Source organism: Xyrauchen texanus, chromosome 10, assembly GCF_025860055.1.
Source record: "Xyrauchen texanus isolate HMW12.3.18 chromosome 10, RBS_HiC_50CHRs, whole genome shotgun sequence".
NCBI classification, from domain to species: Eukaryota; Metazoa; Chordata; class Actinopteri; order Cypriniformes; family Catostomidae; genus Xyrauchen; species Xyrauchen texanus.
The window spans coordinates 19,626,625-19,652,428 of NC_068285.1; the positions used below are offsets into that span (position 1 = coordinate 19,626,625).

Here is a 25,804-nt window from a genome sequence, read left to right on the forward strand (position 1 = left end):
TTATATCATGAACTTTGATTCAGGCTATGATTGTGGCTTGCAGCAGTCTCTATAATTCTATTCTATTATCCTGAACTTTGATTTGGGCTATGATTGTGGCTCGCATTGGTCTCTATAATTCTATTCTATTATCCTGAACTTTGATTTGGGCTATGATTGTGGCTCGCATCGGTCTCTATAATTCTATACTATTATCCTGAACTTTGATTTGGGCTATGATTGTGGCTCGCATCGGTCTCTATAATTCTATACTATTATCCAGAACTTTGATTCGGGCTATGATTGTGGCTCGCAGCAGTCTCTAAAATTCTATTCTATTATCCTGATCTTTGATTTGGGCTATGATTGTGGCTCGCAGTAGTCTCTAAAATTCTATACTATTATCCTGAACTTTGATTCGGGCTATGATTGTGGCTTGCAGCAGTCTCTAAAATTCTATTCTGTTATCCTGAACTTTGATTCGGGCTATGATTGTGGCTTGCAGTGGTCTCTATAATTCTATACTATTATCCTGAACTTTGATTCGGGCTATGATTGTGGCTTGCAGCGGTCTCTATAATTCTATTCTATTATCCTGAACTTTGATTTGGGCTATGATTGTGGCTTGCAGCGGTCTCTATAATTCTATACTATTATCCTGAACTTTGATTTGGGCTATGATTGTGGCTTGCAGCGGTCTCTATAATTCTATACTATTATCCTGAACTTTGATTCAGGCTATGATTGTGGCTTGCAGCAGTCTCTATAATTCTATTCTATTATCCTGATCTTTGATTTGGGCTATGATTGTGGCTTGCAGCAGTCTCTATAATTCTATTCTGTTATCCTGAACTTTGATTCGGGCTATGATTGTGGCTTGCAGCAGTCTCTATAATTCTATTCTGTTATCCTGAACTTTGATTCGGGCTATGATTGTGGCTCGCAGTGGTCTCTATAATTCTATACTGTTATCCTGAACTTTGATTCGGGCTATGATTGTGGCTTGCAGCAGTCTCTATAATTCTATTCTGTTATCCTGAACTTTGATTCGGGCTATGATTGTGGCTTGCAGCAGTCTCTATAATTCTATTCTATTATCCTGAACTTTGATTCGGGCTATGATTGTGGCTTGCAGCAGTCTCTATAATTCTATTCTATTATCCTGATCTTTGATTTGGGCTAAGATTGTGGCTTGCAGCGGTCTCTAAAATTCTATTCTGTTATCCTGAACTTTGATTCGGGCTATGATTGTGGCTTGCAGCGGTCTCTATAATTCTATACTATTATCCTGAACTTTGATTTGGGCTATGATTGTGGCTCAGAGCGATATCTATAACTCTGTTAGATTCTATTCTGATATTCTGAAATTTGATTCAGGCTATGATTGTGCCTCACAGTGGTATCTATTATTCTATTGTATTCAATTCTTCTGATATCCTGAATTTTAATTATTGCTATGATTGTGGCTTGCAGTGGTAGGGAGCAAGGAGCACAAACTAACGCAGGGTTAGTTGTCACACACGTGGTTTAAATGTTTCCACACATGCTGGTAAGATGAAACTTCATTTGTTTACTTGTTGCCATATCAACGCTGTGTAGATTAAAAAAATTCAGAAAAGTTACAAAAACTATTGGAAGATATCGTACTCTGTTTCTAATGTTTATTTATGGCAAACTTGGTATCATTTTAATCTCCAATCTTTTAGCTATCATCTAGCATAGTCTTTTAATTCTCATATATTCCGCAGAAGTGACCAGCCAGGTTTAAATCCCAGTTGCGCCGACGGGGAACCTTGTAACACTGCATGTAACACAATGTGCCCCAGATACAAAAATACGGACGTGTGTGTGTGTGTGTGTGTGTGTGTGAGCGTGTATTTATCACTTTGTGGGGACCAAATGTCCCCATAAGGATAGTAAAACCCGAAATGTTTGACCTTGTGGGGACATTTTGTCGGTCCCCATGAGGAAAACAGCTTATAAATCATACTAAATTATGTTTTTGAAAATGTAAAAATGCAGAAAGTTTTCTGTGAGGGTTAGGTTTAGGTGTAGGGTTAGGTTTAGGGGATAGAATATAAAGTTTGTACAGTATAAAAACCATTATGTCTATGGAAAGTCCCCATAAAACATGGAAACACAACGTGTGTGTGTGTGTGTGTGTGTGTGTGTGTGTGTGTGTGTGTGTGTGTGTGTGTGTGTGTGTGTGTGTGTGTGTGGTCATCAATCCGTGCATTATTTTGGTCAATGTTGTGGCTTTGTTGTGTATTTATTGTCAAAGTGTCAAAATTATTGATATATTATAAATGACACAGATAATAATTGGCTTTTATTTACATGAGTTTATCTTCTAGACTTTTTAATTAGATAAGAGACCGTTGTTAGAGAGGGTTTTTAAGATGTTATATGGTCTTGTTACAATGTGCCCCGTTTCAATGTCTTTTTTCGAGGTAGATTGCGAAAAAGAAGTATATGCTGTGTTAATGAAACAAGACCACATATGTATAATAGACACGTATGAAATTAAAGTGAAAAAAGAAAAATATATCGAACCCCATGGTACATATACACAAAACCAAAAAAGTGTTAGTTTGTGCCCCGCTCTGCCCTATCTATAATTCTATTCTATCCTGATTTATTATCCTGCACTGATTCAGCCTATGATTGTGGCTCGCAGTGGAATCTATAATTCTATTCTATTCTATTCTCGATTTGGGCTGTGATTGAGGCTCGCAGTTGTCTACGTCCAGTCAGAAAATCAGCGCTCTGGTTCTGTGCGACACATCCGGGGCTCGCTCAGGGGTGTCACTCAAGCCTGCGAAGATGGCGAACACAGGCAGAAATACACTCCTATCGGCTAGCACAAATGTAAATAACAGCACTTCCGAAAGCCAAAACCCCGATGAAGATGACGGACAGAATTTATGGTAGGCCAAACCGGTTCTTTTATCCCCAATTAAATCCTGGATTAATGTGCATAGCCCGCCTTTAGGTGGCCCAGATCCGCATGTGACAGTTAGCCGCTAACTTACAAATTACCCCAGCCGGGCAGGTACACCCAGGTTCAATGGTTGCAATGATGCTAATTCTGCAAACCCATGTGATTTTAAGAGCTAACTCCACTCGGTTTCCTCCTTTGTTCAGGTCGTCGATATTGAGTGAGGTATCTACGCGTTCCCGATCAAAATTGCCTTCAGGAAAAAATGTGGTGGTTATGGGTGGGTGTTTTTTCCCTCTTTCTCTCACAAATAAATGCTGTTTCATGTCTCTTGTGATCCCTGCCTCCTCATCTGCATTCAGTGACTCGTTACTTTTAATTAACGTGTAGCGTAAGGGGAATGCAAGGGCTTGCTTGCATGGTCCGATTTCATATCAAAAGCGTGTATGTGTGCACTGATGTGATTGTGAGCTGTTATTGAGAGGTCGGCTGAGCGCTAGTCATTGTCTCCAGTGATCACCGTCAGACACAGAAAATAAACACACGTGTCAGTTGCGGGAATTCTATTTTTCCATCTTCGGTCATTTGTTCCGTTTCAAAGCTTTGTCTTGAGACTGTCTGGTGAATGCAGATAATCCGCACTCTCAGACATAGGCTGTGACTCAAAACCTAGTGTGCTGCCTTCCTAGAGGGCATGTTTGCCTAGGGAAATGTTTTTTTTTTATGACGTCTAAATATGATTTTTAAGCTCATACGATGCCTATAAATGGTTTTTAGACGCGTATGATGCTTACACGTGCTTTCCATGCGCATATGCTCTAATATGCTGTCTAGGTAGACAGCACACTAGGTTTTGAGACACACCCACTGATTGGCTCATTATTGCTGATTCAGTGGAAGTGCTTCATTTGGCGTCAGAAATTACAAACTCCCTTAAAGGCTGTTGGATGTTGTTTTTACTTAATGAGTGTCTATTAAATAATTAAACGTGAATTAAGAGATACAGGTCTTTATGTTTTCTATGAAATGGCCATAGAATACTTTAAAGAGTGGCACATGTTTTTAATTTCATAGCATTTAAAGGAATAGTTCACCCAAAAATGAAAATTCTCTCATTATTTTCTCACCCTCATGCCATCCCAGATGAGTATGACTTTCTTTCTTCCTCGGAACACAAATATTTTTTTTTTAGAAGAATATCTCAGCTCTGTAGCTCAATGCAAGTCAACTGGGTCCAAAATTTGAAGCTCAAAAAAGCACATGAAGGCAGCATAAAATTAATCTTCTGAAGTGATATAATAGATATGGGTGAGAACAGGTCAATATTTTAGTCCTTTTTACCATAAATTCTCATCCTTGTACAGTAGGTGACGATATGTATTAAGAATTAGAATCGCTAAAAACAAAAACTATTGTGAAAGTGAAGTTTCGTGGTAAAAAGGACTAAACTATTGTATTGCTATACAACGCTGATATATTCTTCTAAAAATCTTAATTTGTGTTCTGCAGAAGAAAGAAAGTCATACACATCTGGGATGGCATGAGGTGCGAGTAAATGATGAGAGAATTTTCATTTTTGTCTTTAGTTAAAAGCACTTTAAACATATTTATGCTTCACATTGTACTAGTTTTTATTTGTATTTCTCTGGTGTTTATTGTAATAATGTGCACAATAAAAAATGTCTTCAATGTTAAATGTTTTTAATGTTTGTCTGATTTTTTATATATACGCTGACATGTTTTACAGGTGAGGTGGGGTCTGGGAAGACCACCCTGGTGGCCAAACTACAAGTTGTAGAGGAGTACATGAAGGGACGGGGTTTAGAGTACCTGTATTTCAATGTTCATGATGATGACATTGATGGTAAGAATTAGGAGCCTGTCTATTTTTATAATGCTGTTCGATATTTCTAATGTGTGGACCAGTGAAGTGCTGTCCATCTTAAGTGGGTGTGTAGCCTTTTTAAATTACAGTCATTTAGAGAAATCTGGTTGTAGACTGAACATTTTTGAGCAGGAATTGGTTATGTCCTTTACTGAAATGTAGGTTGTTTATTGAGAACTAATTAGGCACTATTGTATATGCTATAGATAAGCACAATTGAGCCTAATTGAAATTAGTTCAGACTTCAGAAGTTGTTTTGTGTAATTTGCATTTTATGCCTTTTTGATGTACCATTAAGCATTGTTTTTGTCTTTATGAAGCAGAATTACTGTTAGTGTTTTAGAAATGCATTTTTGTGCCAATCTATCAAGCCGTCAAGCCTAATACTGTTCCACATATCATACTTACTGCTGCCTAATAACAAACAGCAAGGTAATTCAATAAGGGCATGCAACATTCAATAATAGTACTGTTCACCAGCCTTTGCTACATTTTGGCAGATCATGCACAGTGTAATGCATGGGTGCTAGATGGAGACCTGTATCACAAAGGCCTGCAGAAGTTTGCTCTGTCCACGGAGAACCTGGCAGACTCACTGGTCCTGTTCGTGGTGGATCTATCCCGACCCTGGCTGGCCCTTGATTCATTGCAGAAGTGGGGCAGCGTGGTGAGGGATTATTTGGACAAGCTCAGAGTGCCTCCTGAAACCATGCGAGAGCTGGAGCACACATGTGAGTAGTGTCTTTGTGTGTGTGTTTCGACTGGTGAGGGTGTGTTTGCATGCTAAGCACCCTATAGGAATGGTGTAGTGTGGTGATGCATTTTGATCTCTGAGAGTGCTGAAGATTGCTGCAGGCTTTGCTAGATGATATGTCTTGTACTTGCTTATATAAAATTTACAGTTCAGTGAAGATCAGGGGCAGACTGGGAAGAGAAATCGGCACAGGATTTTACATAGAAACTGGCCCAATAGTTGTTGGGGGGGGGGGATTGTAAAGAATTCAGTGGCTGATAATGACTGTGTTTGTATGCAGTGGTTAAGCAGTTCCAGGAGTATGTGGAACCGGGAAGTGACCTGGATGGCATGCCCCAGAGAAGAAATCCAGAATCAGAGGACGAGGACATCCTGCTGCCTCTGGGGGACAACACACTCACACACAACCTGGGCCTTCCTATATTGGTGGTCTGCACTAAGGTATACCTGTTGCCTCAAATAACATTAAATACCCCATGACGTACAGGATGTTTAGGTGAGACATATCGAAGGGCTCATCCTTTTCTTTTCAAAGCCAATAGGCTGTCACAGTTCATTTTTTATGAACCATGTTTTAATTCATGCTAGTTGGTTGCTGGTGGTATTAGGGGCAGGACATTCTCATTCTAGAGATCATTTTATTGGACAGAAATCTGTGTTGTGCAAGATGAGTCATCATTAAATTTTGTTATATTTTCACAGAGGAGAGAAATGCATTTTAAATGCATATATTTGCTAAAGGTTAAATTCTGATTTCATGTTTGTTTTTTTTAAAGGCATAGTTCACACATAAATGCAAATTCTCTCATCATTTACTCACCCTTGTGCCATCCCAGATGTGTATGGCTTTCTTTCTTCAGAAGAACACAAACAAAGGTTTTTATGAAAAATATCTCCGCTCTTTATGTCCTTACAATGCAAGTGAATGGTGAGTAGACCTTTTGAAGCACCAAAAATCATATAATGGAAAACATAAAAGCAATCCATGTGACTCCAGTGTTTAAAATCATATCTTCTAAAGCAATGTAATAGGTGTGGGTGAGAAACAGAACAATGTTTAAGTCTTTTTTGTATTTTTTTTAAACCTAAATCTCCACATTCACTTTCTGAAAGTCACATGAGGTGCCTGTTTAGTGTCACTATCACATCTGAAAGTGAAAGTTTAAGTAGAGATTTAGAGTTAAAAAGGACTTAAATGTTGTTCTGTTTTTCACCCATACCTATTATATCACTTCTGAAGATATGGATTTAAACACTGGAGTCATATGCATTACTCGTATGCCTCCTACACACTAGACAAATTTCAAAGACGTCAGATTGTGGTACCGTTCATATTACACAATTGTCTGTCTTGTCATGGAAGTCGTAGAGTTTACAAATTACACAATGAATCGGCGACAGGGGTAAACTCATTGCAAAACATTTCACTATTGATGAATCCCCGATGACTCTGCCTGGACTCCAAATTACGTTTCACGAAAGAGTACATGCGAGAAGTGATACGAGATAAGGAAACAAATGCATGATCATATGTTATGCATTTCAGAATATGATGTGAATGTTTTTAATTGCCTAAAGGCATAATGTATTTTATTGGTTACAATATGAAAAAGTGCCTCCAACTGAAAAATCATTTTTTTGCTTACCTGACTGTCCAAGAGAATGGTCAATTTCTCTCCGATAATTCTCTTTCTCCACCCGGTTATGGTACAGTTCAGATGAAACATCAAATAGGCACTGGTGCTCCTGCCAATGTTCCACTAATATTTCCTACATTTGTTTGGTCCAATGAGACTTTCTTGATACCGCAGCCATGCTAGCTGGTGTTCTGTTGCAGGTACATCAGGACTCCTCACACTGAAACATCCCATGCCCCGTTTCTTGCTCTCTCATTGGCTCTCTTTGGGTCAATGCTGCAGTTGTATTCAGTCAAAACACATTTCACATTGCACGATTTGGAATCGCACACAGGTCCAGATATTCAACATCCTAAATATCTCGCTGACATCGGTGAAGCATCGTCACCTCTCTCAAATCAAGTCTTTGATTGTTCACACATTGCGTTCGTCGTTCACGAGAGCGAGCTCCGATTTGCCTATGATTTCAGGCTTTTGTCGGCGATCTCCACAAAACTCTTGGCGAGCGAAAATCGGGCTTAAAATCGTGTAGTTTAAACTCTGCATTAGTCATATGCATTTCCTTTATGTAATTTGTGATGGTTCAAATGTCTGATCACCATTCACTTGCATTGTATGGACCTACAGAGCAGAGACATTTTTCTAAAAATCTTCGTTTGTGTTCTGCTGAACAAAAAATGCATACACATCTGGGATGGCATGAGGTGAGTAAATGATGAGACAATTTTCATTTCTGGGTGAACTATCCCTTTAAGGTTAATTTGCATTTTCTGCAACTAGCAGAGTGTTTAATGTTCTTCACTATGTTGTGAATGTATTGATACTTATTTTTATGTCTGGATGTGTAGTATACACTGACAACTTTCACATATCAAATTCCAAACTGAAAAATAAAATGCTTGAATTGAATTCAGCTGGTATAGGATTGTGATTTTATTTTTGTGCACATTCTTTAAATAAGATAAGCTTTGCAATTCTGATTTGTTTTACTAAAAGGCCCAAATACATTATGTTATGAAGCAAGGATGGAATAGTTTATTAGTGGAGTCTGCCTTTTCAAAATTCTGTCTCTCGCTCTCTCTCTGCAGTGTGATGCTATCAGCACTTTGGAGAAAGAGCATGATTATAAAGATGAGCACTTAGACTTTATCCAGTCTCACATTCGACGCTTCTGCCTGCAGTGTATCCTTAACCAGCACCACATCCAAACAAGAGCTCTAATGATGCCTATATTTATTTTTGCTGATTATTTTTTGCTCATTTGTATTTGTTAATATGAAGGTATTGGCAATTTTTTTGAAGACAAAAGCAGGGCCTGCTCTAGTAGAGTAATTGCATCTTAATGTCTGGTTTAACAGTGGAAAGCAGTAACATGATCTGCTGACCTGTAATAATCAGCAAAATGGCTGCTTTCCAAAAATCTCGACAAGTTACCGGAGCTCAGATATTCCTGCTAAATGTAGCCGCCTCTTGTTTTTCTCCTTTATAAGTGACCTTCAGATGGGGCAGCATTACTCTACACATCCATGAAGGAGAACAAAAATATAGACTTGTTATATAAATACCTTGTACACAGGTTATACGGCTTTCCCTTCAACATCCCGGCTCAGGTGGTGGAGAAAGACTCAGTGTTTATGTAAGTGTTTGGGAGGCGAGCCGCAGATGCAGCCTCTAGAAGAAGGAAAAAAAACTGTTTAAGCATGATGTACTTTTAATTTTTTTCTGTAGAACATATCAGGGAGGGTTTTTCATGTATTACTTCATAATGTTATAATGCTAATTTCATACTGTGAAACATGACATTGCTCAAATTGAAGTAACATCATTTGAAGGTGCATAAATTCAAAGTTGTGTCTATTGCCTTCAGTCCATCAGGATGGGACAATGAAAAAAAGATTGCCATCCTGCATGAAAACTTTCAGACAGTAAAAGCAGATGACAACTTTGAAGATGTAATAGTGAAACCCCCAGTTAGAAAGGTAAGGTTTTACTCTAAATTCAATTTTACGGCTTTTGCCAATGCATATGCAATTTCAATAGTCTCTCTTAACCTACGATTACTCATTTCTGGCATTGATTTCCAGTTTGTACATGAGAAAGAAGTTCAAGCTGAAGATGACCAAGTATTTCTAGTAAAGTTGCAGGTAACAGCTCTACATGTGCACAGTATCAAATGATTTAATCCTGCATACTGAGATGGTATGCTGTTTTGTGTTAGCAAAGTAACTGGTGGCTCACTAGGCATTATTTGTGTGTATTAAACTACTAGATTTTGATTGAACTAAATGTGGTATAAATTGAGATTAATTGAGAATGCAGCTCAACATTTTCAAGTAACCAGAGGAGTTTTGTTGGTTGTGCATGAATTAAAAAGGTCAAATGAATCATTATTTAATATTAAATAAGTAAATAAACACTGATTGATTTATCCTGTCTCAGTCTCTGTTAGCTAAACAGCCTCCAGTCACTGCAGGAAGGCCAGTTGTAAGTGTTTTTACATATTCTACAATTACATTTTAATGTGTTACTTTGTATTGAATAATGTTTTTTTTCCTGCTTTGAGACTTTTACATTTAAAAATATTCATTTAGCAGATGATTTGTTTTCAAAGCGACTTAGAGACAGGAAAAATACAGACACTAACGTGACACATTTTTCATATCACAAAAACATTTCCTTGTCGTGTGGATGAATGTGTATCAGGGTTGTAGCCACTGTGACTCTTTTATTAATAAAATACTTGCCGTTTAGAAACACTCTAAAGAATAAAACACTGTAAAAACTTGTCTCATGTCTGGGAGTGACAGCGTGTCTCACAGTTTTGGGAGCAATATGTGTATGCGTTCCTCAATCCTGATGACTTTACTCTGCAGATCTAAAAGATAGTTTTCATAAACCTGATCTTCGGCAGAGATCAAGTGTGAATTCTACTTATTTGCTCTGCAAACTCTATACCGACTTTGGATTTTCAGGACATTTCAGGCTGACCAGTGCAATGTTTCAGATTCGATAACTGGCACGCTGGTTAGTCCAGTTATGAACAAATTATTCAGTCACATGACTTTATGCTTGTTTTGTATTCCTAAAAAATATGATTCTAAGTTTATTCAGTAAATCTGTTTCCATCATAGTTTATGTAAATTTCTTATAAAAAATAAAATAACAATTATCAACCGCAAGCGTGCGTAGTATTTTATGCAATTGTTTTAGATTTTATTTGCATCGTAGTGTTTCCATCCAGCAGTTTTTATGCAATATTTCAAAATGCGCATACAAATACGTGGATGGAAACCCAGCTAGTCATGTAGCGTTTTGTACTCTCTGGAAAACAACTGAGCTGCAACTGAAAAATCTAGTTAGTAGTGCCGCTACCTTGGTTCGTTACTTCTCAACACTGTATTTGTTTTGTTGGTGTATATCAGGACCCAACAAACAGAGCTCCTACCGGCTCACCGAGGACGACCAATCGCTCTGCTGCAGCAAACGTGGCTAACGTCATGCCCATGCAATCAGGTACCAAGAAGATTGATCCCAACATGATAGGTGTGTATGCAAGCGACATATTTCGGATGCATTTCTTCTCTCATCTTTCTCTGGGTCTGTCCCAAAACCTAGTTTGCTGCCTTGTTGCCTTCTAAGTCAACATCCTCACTGAGATGAAACCTTATAAGTGACTGATTTGGAACACTTTACATTGGCAGCAACTTTGGGCACCTTACATGCAAAATTCAACTCTCGATTGATTGCAATAGAATCTGATGTTAGCATGTTGCTAAGCTAACTCTCAGCCTGTCAGACATAAAGCGGCGACTTGGAATTACCTGGAATTAGCCTTTTTGGAATTAGTGTGATGCCTTAAGTGTAAAAATCATAGCACACACAAATATTGGGTAAAATAGACCATTTCTAATTAGATTGAACTACATTTATCACTATTTTTGCCATTGAATGAAAAGTGTTTTTATAATCAACACTCGTTTTTCACTGAGCCCATCGTAATGCATTCTGAAATTGCCTTCTCTATAAGGGATACATGCGATGCTGCCTTAGAATCTGGATAAAATCAGGTATTTTAGGAGGCAGCATAATTGCGTTGCCTTTTGAAACAGTCTTTGTGTTGGGTGCGCACTAAAATGCTGCTTCCGTTAGCAGCTCACTAGGTTTTGGGAAAGGGCTTCTGTATTCTTTCCTTTTTTCTTGGCTGTGTCTTCAGCTTTCCAACTTTTGGGAGCAACAGTTTTGGGATCACACCTTTCTACTTCCTGGGGATTTATTTCTCTAACTCTCTGGATCTGGTTTTCATCACCTATTCATCTTCGGAACAATGCAACATTTGACCTTCAACCTAAGATCCCATCCTCTTTCATGTAGCAATGCCTGTGTGCGTGGGTTTATTTGGAAAAATGATTAGTTTGGACTACAGTGTTAATTAATAGATTTACAGTGGGTTTCAGGAGCTGTTCTTCGTAGGTTTAGAGCATATGAAAATTGCTGTCCGTGTTTGGGGAGGATTTATTGGTATTAAGGTTGCTTTGGCTTTTTTCCTTGCTGTCCACATTGAATTTCCCCTCAGACTTTTAATCCCGACTTTCAGCATGTTTCTAATTCCAGCCTAGGGTTTAGTAGATTACCATAAGAGCTGATCTTTGACTATTTTTTTAAAGGAATCTTACTGGTTCAGTACAAGTTAAGCTCAGTTGACAACATTTGTAGCATAATGTTGATTACCACAAAAAAATGTATCTGACCCCTCTAATTTTTACAACAACAAAAAACGAGTCCATAAACTTTAAAATACACACAATGGTTTCCGTGGGTCTTAAAAAGGTCTTAAACTGTTCCGCAAAATAAGGCTTTAAAAAGGTTTTAAATCGTAGCAACAAGTCTTTAATTCATGAGGTCATGGCATTAAATGTTGTATGAGGATTGTTTTGTCATTGCGTTTAAGTAGGGTGACCAGACGTCCCGTTTTAAAGAGGTGTGTCCCGGTGTTATTCTCTAAACATTGTAATTATGTCCTGGTTTCAGCTGGTAGGCTCACTTTTTGCACGTTGATTTGACGATACTTTCATTGTAGTCTTTCTGCAAGTCTGCTGAAATGTATCTGAATACCATGGCAATGACGTCATATGTTTGGCACGCTATCTTTGTCATCCTGTCAGTCAGCACAAGTAGAAATGCACCAATAAAAAAAAAAATTTCAACAATGAGCTGAAAGAAACCGATACATTTCTTCGTGCAGCACGTGAATATGTAAGCGAGAATATTTCTGTAATGTTAATTTCCCACGAGCACGGAGGTAAATCAGACAGTGTCACATTTAGACAGCTACACTGCACTTTTTACGTTGTACAAGCACTTATATGTTCAAATGTGGGGGTTGTATTTTAAGTTTTTGCTTACAATGTTATGAATTTTAGTGAAGTCATTTCATAATTAAACATGCAATATGGCATCATATGGATAGGATAGGCTACATGGAATTTGTACATTTAGAAAAAGCTAAAATGTGGTTAAATTGTGAGGAAAAAAAGGAAATCTAAAATAAAATAGAAATGTTCACAAACTATATAGCCTATACAGTTAAGTGCAGAATTTTGCATAACCCTTTTGTTTTTATAAGTTTCCACACCCCTTTCAGAACGTATACAAATAGCCTATAAGAGATTATATTTTTTATTTAGTACTGCCCTTCAAATGCTACATTACACAAAATTTGCTCTTATTTACACAAATCATAATGTTGAAAAGTTTGCACCCCTTGGTGGTTCTTATGTTGCCTTCTTTAGCATCCATAATGGTTTGCACCTTTTGTAGTAGTTTTGTAATCTGGACCTCGTATATAACCACTGTTGGGAAGAACTCAAATGTGCAGAAGATGCAGAGAAACCAAATAATTTGACTGTAGTTTTTTCTTAAGAAAAGTGGACATCTCCACTGCTAAGGACAAAGCAGGGATTTATGAACAATTATTACACAAACAACACACCATATTAGAAACCAAGGGAATGTAAACCTCTTAACAGGATCATGTGTGTAAGTTCAGTTATTATTTTGTCGTGTGGAATATATGTGAGGATGTGTTATGTCAAATAGCTTCTTAAGGGCAGTACTAAATCCAAACAAAATTCAATTTTCATGATCCATCAGTTTAAAAACACACATACACACATGTGATTCCTTAAATTGTCTTTAGTTGGTCTTAAAAAGGTCTTAAAGTCTTAAATGTAGCTTCATAAAACCTGCAGAAACCCTGCTAAAGCCACATTATGTAAATATTATACATGTTAACATGAATTTAGTGTGATAAAATCAGGAATTTACTGCCATGACAGCATTTTCCAGATCACATGGTCGTTATGACAACAAAGTTGGCACCGATAAAGTTAGTAAGCAATTTTATTTGCACTAAAATCATGTTTATGTGTATAATGTTAATGTCTTGTGGCTATACTTTTTAATACCATGTGTGTTTCAGTGTTTATGGACTAGCCCCATTCACTTCCATTGGAACTGCATTATTACCACAATGTTTGATTTTAAAAATTTATTTATTTTCATTAACAAGGGGTGAGTCAAAATTATGATTTATTATTTAATTATTTATTTGTGGTTATTACATGCATATTAACATTATGCCACTGTGCATAACTTGAACCTGTAACATTCCTTTAGTGTTATGGTTAGTTCGAGAAGGCTGGTACTAGGTCAGTATCTGCTGTAGCCTCAGCCTTTATTATTGTATTTATTACTATTGTTTGCCTCTTGTGGCAGGAGGCCAGACCAGTGAGGGTGTGCTAGCTAACTTCTTCAACAGTCTGCTGACTAAAAAAGCAGGCTCGCCCGGCCCAGGTGGTCAGTCCACAGGGGTAGGGAGCAACACACCAGGAACAGTCCGCAAGTCAGGTGAGAGATCCTTGATACTCTTATTCCTTAAATATTGATACCCTTATTCATTCATGTGTGAAATCCATGTCACCTTGGAAATCTGGTGTATTTGCAGTGTTTTCACATATGCCTTAAAGAGCTAGTTCACCCAAAAATACAAATTAATCATAGACGTCATTCATCATAGTCAGGCGTCATAGTCTTTGTACGTTACTCTCAATATGTCAGTCTCCGTTACCAAAGGATCTGTTTTCCATACAATGGAATATATAGATTTTCCGATGCATCGCAAACTTCATTTGAACGACCTAGCTATTGATTCTTAAATCCCAGAAGATATTCTCGCATTTGCAATCAAATTTTATGCTATGCGAATAAAAATGTCTATTAGAAGCCACGGACTGAGACTGACATTCTGTCTAACGTCTCCTTTTGTGTTCTATGGAAAAAAAGATAGTCATACGTGTATGGAACTACAAGAAGGTGAGTAAATGATGATTGATTTTTCATTTTTAGGTGAACTATCCTTTTAAGTTTTGTATAAAACAGACTTCCAGTACAGCTATATGTTCTTAAATTTGCTCTCATAGATGATACAACCTGTTGTCAGTTAGATTCAGGCCTGTTTTTTAAGATTCTCCACAATTTGTTTACATCATGAAAGCTTTATAAGAATAAAAAAGTAAAAAGATGTTTGAGTGTATTTGTCTTGACCATCTATGTCTTAAAATAGAATGAAGAGTTTCACAAGAAAGACTTGCATCTTATGAATCATAGACCTCAGGAAGAGTTGATGAATGAGCTTGATGTTAGAACGTCTCCATTTGAAGACGCTTCAAATCTTTTGCCTCTTTTTATCATGTTATATATGTGTGAGGTCACTGAAGTTTGTCCACTGTTCTCCCTTTTTGTTTGTCGTTATGTTGACTTCATCACCCCTGCTCTCCTCCACCTTTATCCTCCCATCCCAGATCTTTGACATCAGCGACGGTAAAACAAACATATTCAGTGAAATTTCCTCTGCATGTGCAGCTGAAAACTCAACCCTGCTAATCTGTCAAGCTGACATGTGCTCACCCTCATTGTTCACACAGTGCATATCAGATTACTGTGTAATAACCCAGTAATCTAACACATAACTTGACTGAAAGAATCAAGTTACGTGCACACATGTAAACTCCTAAAAACTGAAAATGAAGCAAAAATGTTATAGTAATGTGGTTGAAAATGAGGACTCAGTGTTTGGCCTAAATTACATGCAGTAAGGACATGTTAACATGCTTGCTTAGGGATTTCAAATTCAAATTTCAAAATTGCACACTCTAAAACTAACACAGCATGTGCAGTGGTCTTATTTTCCATCACAGATTGGCGGATTTTATCTCCACTCTGTTTCCTTTCATATTATTGTTTTGCATCTTCATTTGTTTTTGAACCCATAATGCAGCTTGATTTTATGGGAGTGTATTAAAGGTAAAGTAACTCATTGGTCACAGACACATCTCCCAGTCATCACCCTATGCCCTTATATTCTTTTTGTGTATATGTGTGTATATTTACTCTTTATTTACTCTTTCTGTATGTATGTATGAATGAGTGTTAGTCAGCATCATTTGTGTTCATGCTCATTTATGCTGAGTCGTGTCACTGTTCATCAGTCTCAATGTGTAACCCCTTTAAAACTGTCTTCCATCACATGTGTGTTAGCCAGGGGATGTTGGCCACGTTAAGGTGTGTGTTCATGCTTTCCCTCACTTGCATCTGATACATTTTCTTTAAAGGGTTAGTTCACCCAAAAATGAAAATTGTCTTATTATTTACTCATGCCATCCCAGATGTGTATGACCTTCTTCTGCAGAACAGAAAAATCTCAACTCTGTTGGTTGCCAGTACTTTGCTCTAAAGCACATAAAGACAGCATAAGAGTAATCCATATGACTCCAATGGTTAAATCATGTCTTCAGAAGTGATATAATAGATCAATATTAAAGTCTTTTTTACTATAAATCTCCACATTTTACCAGCCATGACCAGTAGGTGGCAATATTCACAAAGAATGCAAATCGGCAAAAAAACAAAAGAAGATGATGATTGCGGAAGTGAAAGTGGAGATTTATAGTAAACAGGACTTAAATAATGATTACTTTCTCACCCACATCTATTGTATCGCTTCTGAAGACATGGATTAAACCACTGGAGTCTGGCAACCATTCACTTGCATTGTATGGAACTACAGTGAGAGATGATCTTCATTTGTGTTCTGCAGAAGAAAGTCATACACATCTGGTAAGGCATGAGGGTGAGTAAATGATGAGATAGTTCACCCAAAAATAAAAATTATCACTTTAACCAATGCTGCACTCCCTCTTTATAACCACTGAGATGTGAGTGTGACTTGTACACATACATGTTTATTAATGTCCTCCTTTATGGTACATCATCCTTGTTGTGGAAGGTCTGGTGTCTTCACCTTGTATGGCCTTCTCATATTTATGTTGCTGAATTTCATGTTGAGTTTCAAATTGCCCAATCAATACAGCTTGATTATCACTGCATGAAATGTAATTGAAAGCACTGGTTGCCTTTAATTTGACATGGTTTTCTAGTTGCTGAGTACCACCAGCATTGTGATTTGTACCTTCTAAAGCCCTGAATGAGCAGATGGTTCACAGCACAATTTCCATGTAAAACCCTCAACTAGGAAGGTCTTATTGCATGGTTAATATTATTGTGTTTGCTCTTATGTTCCTCAAATGTTCTACCGTGGCATATCACAAGTCCAGTTTAACACCCTGAATGTGTGAAGCCAGTGTGCATGTGCAGATTCGTTAATACTTTTCAAGTTTTTCAACTAATTTCTCAGACATTCATTCCACCTTTTGTATTTACTATTCTCCCTTCAAGCTTTACATTTTTGTATTTATATCTCTGTAAATCTGGGTTTCAAATCAATCAGTATGTTTACATGAACTTTAAAAGTTTTCAGTCTGACTAAAACGATAATTCGTCTTATTTTGTCAGTCAAACTAACAGGCCTAGATAATGTGATTGAAGCTCAACATCGTCCAACATTTATACACATTAATCTGACCATAACTGGCCTTCAAATTTTGCACATTCTCCGAAGCTTATGTCTTTTCTTCAAATATTCGATTATGCATTATGTCATGTGTACTTGGCTAGACAGTTTAAGAATGTAGCTCAACTATGCAAAAACCGCTGTAGCTCGATGATAACTGTGCATGTACACGTACTGAATCTCTCTTATATATTAGGCTTCCCACTTGCTTTACTCAATCACTTACTGAAACACTCACATGCTAAAGTGTATATGTATTGCTGCTGTCGCAAGTATGAAATGCACATAACAGACTTTAAAGCTCCGGTTAATGCTGGTCCAAAATAACAACATTTATGCATTTGGCAGACGCTTTAATCCAAAGACAATGGAAGCCTCCAAACAACCTGGAGTTAAGTGCCATGCTCAAGGACACATTGGTGGTGGCTGTGGGGATCAAACCGACAACCTTCTGCTTACCAGTTCAGTGTTTTAGCCCACTACGCCACCACCACTCTAACAAAGAAGTGGACTGAATTGTGGTGAACGAAAAGTCACCGTACATGAACTAATTCACTCTGACTGTAACTTTGTCGTTCTCAGGCTCCAAGCTGGGTTTAACAGACGTCCAGGCTGAGCTGGACCGGATCTCCAATAAATCCGACCTGGACTCGGCTCCTATTGCCACCACACCCCCTGCTGAAAATGATGAATCCTGAACAAGAGGCAGGGTTTATTCATGATTAAGCCACTCCCCTTTTACACTGCTCTCTCTCCGCCCACCCTGAACATGCCTCCCTTCTGCCACCTCCCCTCCTCTTGCTCGCTCTTCATCTTGATCATGTGGGGGTGGGGGGGTATTCCTGTTTATTCCTTATAAGGGCCAGTGACTTGGAAGTTGCATGTTGGGCATAAAATTATGCTATGTCTGTCCCCACACAAACGCACACATGTAAAGCGGATGGTTCAGTTAAACAGAGACAGACTGAAGGAAGGTTAATGTAGAAATTAAGGACACTAAAAGAGATTCTTAGAAAGGAAATGGAAATGTAGAGCCAAGTCAGAATTAGAAAGTGAGTGGGTATGTACACTTTTTGTGTATGCAAGTTAGATTATTTCCCATGGTATTGGTAGTGAATTATCTTCTTGCGAGAGAAGAACCTTGAATGTCTACAGTGAATGTCACTCGGCTTATCACAAACAAACGCTCATTTTTACTTATCTAAATGTCTTATTAAGCCTCGGGAACAAAAACGAATTGAAAAATAAAGGGAATTATCAGATTTCAGTCATTGTAACAACAGAGAAGGATATGATCAAACAAATATATTGAATGTTGTCACCTTGTGTTGGTATTTTCATTAAAATGTTGTCTTCAGCATTCTTAAAGGGATAGTCTACCCAAAAATGTTAATTGTCATGTTGTTCCAAACCCAAATTCATTTATTTCAGGGAGCACAAAAGGAGAGGTTAGGCTCAATGTTGGGACTGACAGTATGTCACCATTCACTTGTGAGTGAATGGTGAATGAGGCTAACATCTAACATCTCCTTTTATGTTCCACGGAGAAAAGTAAGTCATCCATGACTTATCTCATCACAGAATTGGTATTTTTTTTTTGTAAACTATCCATTTAACACACTGCTGCACTGCCCTGTTCTAAAGCGAATCAGTAACAGGACCAGCAACTGCAGAACAAATTTACTGACTTGATTTCACTTTATTTTCTAATGTCCGTGACCCCTGAAGTTTTTTTTGCTGCTGAGAAATTAGCAAAGAGTCACCAAGTTAAGTCTTCACCTGGGGTCAATTGAGTACAGTAAAAGTATCTTAATATTGCACTTTTACACAATAGTAGCCGATGACACTGAAAAAAATCTCTTACAATGCTGATTGTAGCAGAGTAATACAGGTATGTTTTGAGGAAACAATTGGAAACAACATGTTTCAACACTACAGCAATGTAACCGAGAGAGTTAGACGTGGTTTATGAAGTCGTCTATCTAAGCTTGGACAAAAATCTTCAGCTATGAAGGTTTATCTTTGTGATTCTAGATGGGACTGAGAACTATGTCTGGTGTGTATTCATAATAGCTTTTGAAAATGGGATGCTTCCTTGTATGCCTGTTCTCATTTCTCAACTACAGCCATCTATGACACTGTTTATTAATGGATGCACTATCATGCAAACAAGATCAGTATTACTGTCTTTTCATTGGTGTATGTGTGTGTTTGTCTGTGTGAGAGTGTGTTTGGGTGGTTCCAAGCTAAATAAGTAATTTCAGCCGGAAACTTAGTGGAATTTTCTGTTTAGCATCTATAACGGCTAGAAATTAGTATTGTGAAGGGAGGCGTGAGAGGCAGAAGTGGCAAGGCAGGTGAGATCTGAGGTCACTCTCACCTGCATGTACAGTCATCAACCAAACTTCTTCGGAGAGGGAAGGGGAAATAAACATGCGCTAACATGGTCCTGTAATTTCACAAGATGTAGTGATGTTTCTCTGATTCAGGTCTGTAATCATTCTATTAAAGTTGTATTTATTGGGAATTTCAGCTGTCTCTGGTGTCATTCACTGGTGTGGGTGGAGGGACAGGAAACCGAAAGAACCCACATGATGTTATGACACAGGAAGATTGTGACATCAGCAAAAAAAAAAAAAAGCTCTTCTTTGGAACCGTTTGCTCATTTCTGAGATAATGAGCAAACTTTTTTACTATTTGTACATTTTTATTTCTTTTTTCATTTAAAGTTTGCAAAAGGGGTTAATTGATTTAAGGATTTTTCTCAATAAATCATGTGAAATAAGTCAACATGAGAAATTATAACAAAACAGTGCTGAGACTTTAATGTTTAAAAATTCACAGTATACCATATATATTCCAGATAAATTTGGGTAACACTTAACAATATGGTTCCCTTCGTACATTAGTGAATGTATTCGGTATCATGAAATAACAATGAACAATATATTTTTACAGCCACTGTAACTAAAGCAACCATGTACAGGTGTATGGAAACTTCTGACTTCAACTATAGTTGCCCTTTATTTCCACATCAGTGTGAAGTCGTGTGATATTTCAGAATAATTCTTAATCTTATGAACCATCTTCCAGACAGTGGTTTTGTATCGGTGGACCTGGAAAATAAATAACATTATTTCACATAATCAAATTGTTCATGATGTTTAAATTGATTGAGAATCATACGATGGACTGCACGTACACTTTGCAAAGTTCACTATTAGTAAACGGTTTTAGGAAACAATTTACTACACAGTATAAAGTATTTGTAAAGCATTAATATGTAGTTATTTGATAAATACTTTTTCCTACATTATTAATTCAATAATAGGCTACATACAACTAGTATGTTATACATTTCAGAAAAATGATTGAGCCCTTTTGTAGAGAGGGTGTTAAGTGTATATGTAAAGTGCCTCTCTCTGTAAGAGGAATTCGTTAATATCTTAAGATACCTATGAGAGGTGATATTAACAAACACTTCTTACAGAGAGAGCAGCTTTACATATACAGTATACACTTAACACCCTCTCTCCAAAAGGGCTCCATCATTTTTCTGAAATCTTTTCTTTTTTAATCTTTTTTTGAATCTTTTTCTATCTATATCTGCTTGAAAAATATTGTTTGGTCTCCACCATTGTCAGGTGTGAATATTTATTGTTCATATATAATCCTTCAACACTTGATGTTCTCATTGCCTGACAAAGACCTTAGTGGTCAAAACATTGTTTGTCTAATCTACTTAATTATATGGGAGCATATGTAGCAGTGTACCAGTCTTCTTTTTCAATATGCACACAAACATTGATTTACCACTGGTTTGCCTCAAATAAAATACATTAGTAAGGTATGGTTTAAAAATGGTTTACTAAAGATGAAAACCAATTATGAAACTCCTATGAAGTAAACAATAATAAACCATTTGCAGCAGAAAATATAAATCCATTACATACTATTTGTATATACTCTGTTATGTATTAGTAATGTAGGAACTACAATTTATAAATTAGTAATTACCTATAAACTAAAGTTTATAAATATGTTAAAACATGTAGTAATTATGAAGTGTTACCAAGTTGTAAATAAATGCAAAATGCCAAATACACATAGAAAGCACACTCAAACCTTAAACTTACCCGCAGTTTGTGTGTGGCGAGAGGCAACAAATGACAACATTACACTACAAACTAAAAGATATGAGGCCAGAAAACCAAACACCTGAAATACAAACATACATTGGTATCGGTGTTAAAGAATGTTGGTTGTGAGTGCTTTGAAAATGAATGTACTGTACTCTATAGCATATTCCACCTCACAAGCAAACTATTCAGCACTGGTTCTGTCAATACATAATGAAGGCCTTACTGAGGCAGTAACCAGCAATGCGACTTCACAAGATTTTACAGCAGCCACAATGGAACCAGTGGAGACAAAGATGAATCCCAGTGTATCGAGCATAAACTCCTATTAGAACAGATAGAGTGTGAGTGTTCAACATAACACAGCTATATATTAATTATTTTTTAAATCATATATACTACTGCACTATTGTAATATAGTATAAATAATCTAATATATATATATGGCAGCAGGGCTGGACTGGTAGTCTGGCATACCGGGCATTTTCCCGGTGGGCCGACGCACTTTGGGGCCGATCAGGGGCGCACTAGCCATCGGGAGATGTATGCCCTGTATGGCAGACATAGTTATTTGAGTATTAGTAAATGAAAAGTACTCACAGTAACAGCCCAGTTCACAAATAGCACCCTTTTCGGAACCCCAAAGACAGTCAGGACTAAGAAAATGAAGATTGCAACAGCGTAACCCAGTGTGACCACTTCATAGAACCTGTAGGAATCCAAGTTGTTGTAAAACGTGGAGCGAACACATGCGAACGCTGCGAGGAGAATCACCTGTACACAAATAAGATGCTTTTATGCTTTCATATACAGTAGTGTAAATGTTGGTAAAATTCGAATTCCATTAAACTCGAATGACCGTTTGACCTAGAGACATGAAACCAACTGTAGTGGGTACTGCAAACTGTGTTAGATTTGAATATTGACAATAGGAATATACACATTTTAAAGGGGACCTATTGTGCAAAATTCACGTTTACATGGTGTTTGAACATAAATGTGTGTTGGCAGTGTGTGTACACAACCACCCTATAATAATAAAAATCCACACAGTCCTATTTTCTTAATCCCCATTAATCATAAGCACTGCTCACGACTGTTGACGGACATGTTTGTTTGTGTGTGTAGTTTCGTTATAGCGCATAGCTGAAAAAACTCTACAACAAATAAATACATTGATCAAATAACCATTCGGAAACTTCCTGGATCACTCCCTCATCGGTGTCTGACTCCGGTTCAACTGTCATTTTCAACATGGTATAATAAATTATCTGTAGGGTATTTTGAGCTGAAACTTCACAGAAAAATTCTGGGGACACCAAAGATTTAAATTACATTTTGTGAAATTGGGCATAATAGGTGCCACATACATATATAATAATACATGCATATACATATCTATATATTCATGTATGAACTACATTTACATTTATGCATTTGGCAGACGTTTTTATCCAAAGCGACTTACAGTGCACTTATTAGAGGGACAATCTCCCCGGAGCAACCTGGATTAAGTGTCTTGCTCAAGGACACAATTGTGGTGGCTGTGGGGGTCGAGCCAGCGACCTTCTGATTACCAGTTATGTGCTTTAGCCCACTATGCCAACACCACTCCTTGTGGTAAACACATTTATATATATATATATATATATATATATATATATATATATATATATATATTTGGCCAGTATCTCCATGCTCTGTCTGGACAAATTTTCATGGTGGACCCTGCAGTTTCTGAGGACCTTGAGGACTTAAAACAATCTGCAAAAAAATACCAGTAAAACGTGAAGTTTGCATTGAACACAATTTTGCAGAGATTACATCAGAATGCGACTCTACAGTAAAATGGAAGCCAGGGACAATCCAGCACACAATCCAATAGGAATTCACCAGCTGTGGGGTCTTTGTGATTGAGGTAATACCAAGAAAGATAAAACATGTGAATTTTCTCCCAACACTCCTTGAAGACTTCCATGTAAATGCCCCTTTTACACTGCAGCTCTTTTTCACCATTACATTTTTTTTCTGTTTAGTATCAGTAGCCTGACATATCAACATCTGGCTCAAACTGTGCTGTCAGTTTTGAGTGGGACTACTTGTATTTGTATGAAAATTGCAGATGGGGACGGTTTAAGAAACCTGTTGGGAAATGGTGTAAACACTATATTCTGTATGCTTTTATTCTATTCTACCCAAGACTTTTTAAATCCTTCAGATGGCCAAACAATCAATTGCTCAATTTCCACATATTCCTGAGGCCTTTTGCATCAACCCCATCCTCAATCATAAAATGTATAAAACAAATTCACACAACAGCAATGAAATATGCCCCCCAGAATAGTACATTTGTAATGTTTTCTTGTAAGAAAGAGGAATTTTGTGCTGTTTGTGGACCACAAGAACTTCCACGAAGCTAGGGGAGAGGAGCAGTAGTCATTGACTGGTTAATCTAAGGGTGTTAATGTGAGTGTTTAAAGCTCAGGACTGGTATCCATAAGGTTGCTGGTTCAAAGTCGCATAATGAATGAGATATGAGCCATCACCATTCCGGTCTTGAGCTAGACAAATAACCTATGGTTGCTGCAATTGGACTGATTCTCCAGTAAATACAATATTTGGATTGTTTTGCAGTTGGTTTCATGTCTCTAGGTCAAACGGTCATTGAGTTTAATGGAATTAGAAATGTACCAACATTTACACTACTGTATATGAAAGCATATAGAATGTAAATTCCACAAACAGAGCCTTGTGTCATGTAAGGGATATTTTTAACAACATTTCATATATGTTGTGATGTCATAATGTCAAATGGTTAAATTGATTCATAGAAAATGTATATGAAAAAAATATATATATATATATATATATATATATATATATATATATATATATATTTTTTTTTTTTTTATCAGCTTTGTGCTAGGCAAAGAACCCTATTCATGCATTTCCAAGTTGGTTTGGCGTGAAAATGTTTAATGGGTACCGTCGCGAATGTCAAATATAAAACGAACATCACCGCACTACTACTGAGGGGCCGTTCACACCGAACCCGTATTTACGATCAGAAAAGTTCGCCACAGCGCCACAAATAGAACAAACGCAAGTGTCTCGGGGCGAGTTTTAAACATTTGAAGTTCTTTAAACTGACACGGCGTCTAAAAATGCGGCGCTAAAAACAGCGGAACGACCATATGTTTACACAGGAATCAATAAGAAGACAGCGCGCACAGAAACAAGAATATTTTCGGTGTGAACGGCCCCTAATATGACATTTGAATTAAGCGAGGTCGTAACAAAAATGAGTAACGTGTTTATGGAAGTAAAATAGCCTACCGAATGCTATTGTAAATGAATACTACTTATATCTGTTGATTGAATAAATTACTTACGTGCTGAGCAATCTTAAGTATTCCTTGTTTTGATCGTAAGTAGTCAAGTCTAATAAAAGTCCCCATCATCATTATCTCATCTGTCGAAGTAGGCTAGTATCGCCGTGACACTATATATGCACTGCAAAAGACGCGACTACACTAGAACGCACGCTCTCATAATAATCAACGAAGCTGAAGCTATCTGCTAATGTTGCGTCATTAAAAGCGTTGTAGTCTTGTATATGGGGTGCAACGGAAGGCGCGGTTTCAGTTTAAATTACGCATGGTAAACGGGATCTGAAACGTTCAACCAGAGTTGCTCAATATACCTTTATCACACTGCGTTTTGGAAGCGGAAGTAGAAGTTTGCAGGGTAAACTTCGATAGCAGTGAATGGGAGATCACAGCAAATATTATTTTCACTTACTAATTTGCACCGAGAGCAAAATAATAAGTCCACTATTACATTTGAACGACTTTCCAGAAATAAATAACTAAAGAGAGCGGTGGATTAAGACGGGAGTCAGATGGGAGATGACATATTTGACTGTCACTCTCTCAGCAGTTGTCATAGAAATCCCCTCCCAGCTGAGGTCATTCATGGCAATAACAATAAGCATGGTGTTATAAATGTACCCTCAATATAAAAATAAATAAATAATAATAATAAAAAAATCATGTAAAAAAGTTTGCGAAATATAGCCTATGCTGCTAATTAAGGTGGAAGCGCGTCATCACAGTCTTCGAAAAAGGTCTATTTTGCTGATTGCTCAGTTTTCTCACTGCAGGACTAGAAGAAGCCTGAGAGCATGAATTACAACTGGAACACATTACTAAAAAGAAGTAAGTTAAAGAAGTAAGTTAAAGTCAGTAGTGTAGTCTGGGGCATACGTAGGCCTTTCGTAGGATTTTGCGCATGCAAAGGCATAGGTGATAAGTATGGCCGCCAGAACAACGAGTAGTCTTTTGACCCTGGAATTTTTCAATCTACTAACGCGATGTCGCAGCACCGTTGAGTGACTTGTCTTTTTTATTTTGTTTATTTTATTTTAAGAAGTGTAGGCTACAGAGATTCTCTCTAACATGCAAGGCAGACAGTCCGACTAAGCTGATACAACAATCAAAACGTTA

The 25,804-nt window shown here is 37.4% G+C and overlaps 2 protein-coding genes across 8 annotated transcripts; one reads left to right on the plus strand and one right to left on the minus strand.

The window, feature by feature from the left end:
- Positions 1–2,793: 2,793 nt before the first annotated feature.
- Positions 2,794–19,890, plus strand: LOC127650044 (cytoplasmic dynein 1 light intermediate chain 1-like). Of its 7 annotated transcripts, none has more exons than XR_007971380.1 (14): positions 2,794–2,906; positions 3,124–3,197; positions 4,665–4,781; positions 5,303–5,533; positions 5,837–5,997; positions 8,282–8,375; positions 8,694–8,829; positions 9,061–9,172; positions 9,278–9,337; positions 9,633–9,677; positions 10,616–10,736; positions 13,968–14,099; positions 15,053–17,621; positions 17,743–17,810. XR_007971380.1 is itself a non-coding variant. In XM_052135176.1 (14 exons), the coding sequence occupies exons 1-13, from the start codon at positions 2,803–2,805 to the stop codon at positions 15,058–15,060; spliced, it is 1,395 nt and encodes a 464-aa protein (XP_051991136.1). In that variant the 5' UTR covers positions 2,794–2,802; the 3' UTR covers positions 15,061–15,071; positions 17,743–19,880. The 7 variants fall into 7 exon arrangements, 5 of the variants coding, with proteins under 5 accessions (XP_051991136.1, XP_051991135.1, XP_051991133.1 ...); XR_007971381.1 differs by having other exon boundaries at positions 15,053–15,554; positions 17,743–17,773; XM_052135176.1 differs by having other exon boundaries at positions 15,053–15,071; positions 17,743–19,880.
- A 90-nt stretch (positions 19,891–19,980) lies between these two features.
- Positions 19,981–24,914, minus strand: LOC127650046 (CKLF-like MARVEL transmembrane domain-containing protein 7). Its single transcript, XM_052135178.1, has 5 exons — positions 24,692–24,914; positions 21,900–22,073; positions 21,526–21,624; positions 21,297–21,378; positions 19,981–20,276 (listed from the first exon to the last, which is right to left on the minus strand). The coding sequence occupies exons 1-5, from the start codon at positions 24,761–24,763 to the stop codon at positions 20,236–20,238; spliced, it is 468 nt and encodes a 155-aa protein (XP_051991138.1). The 5' UTR covers positions 24,764–24,914; the 3' UTR covers positions 19,981–20,235.
- Positions 24,915–25,804: the final 890 nt, after the last annotated feature.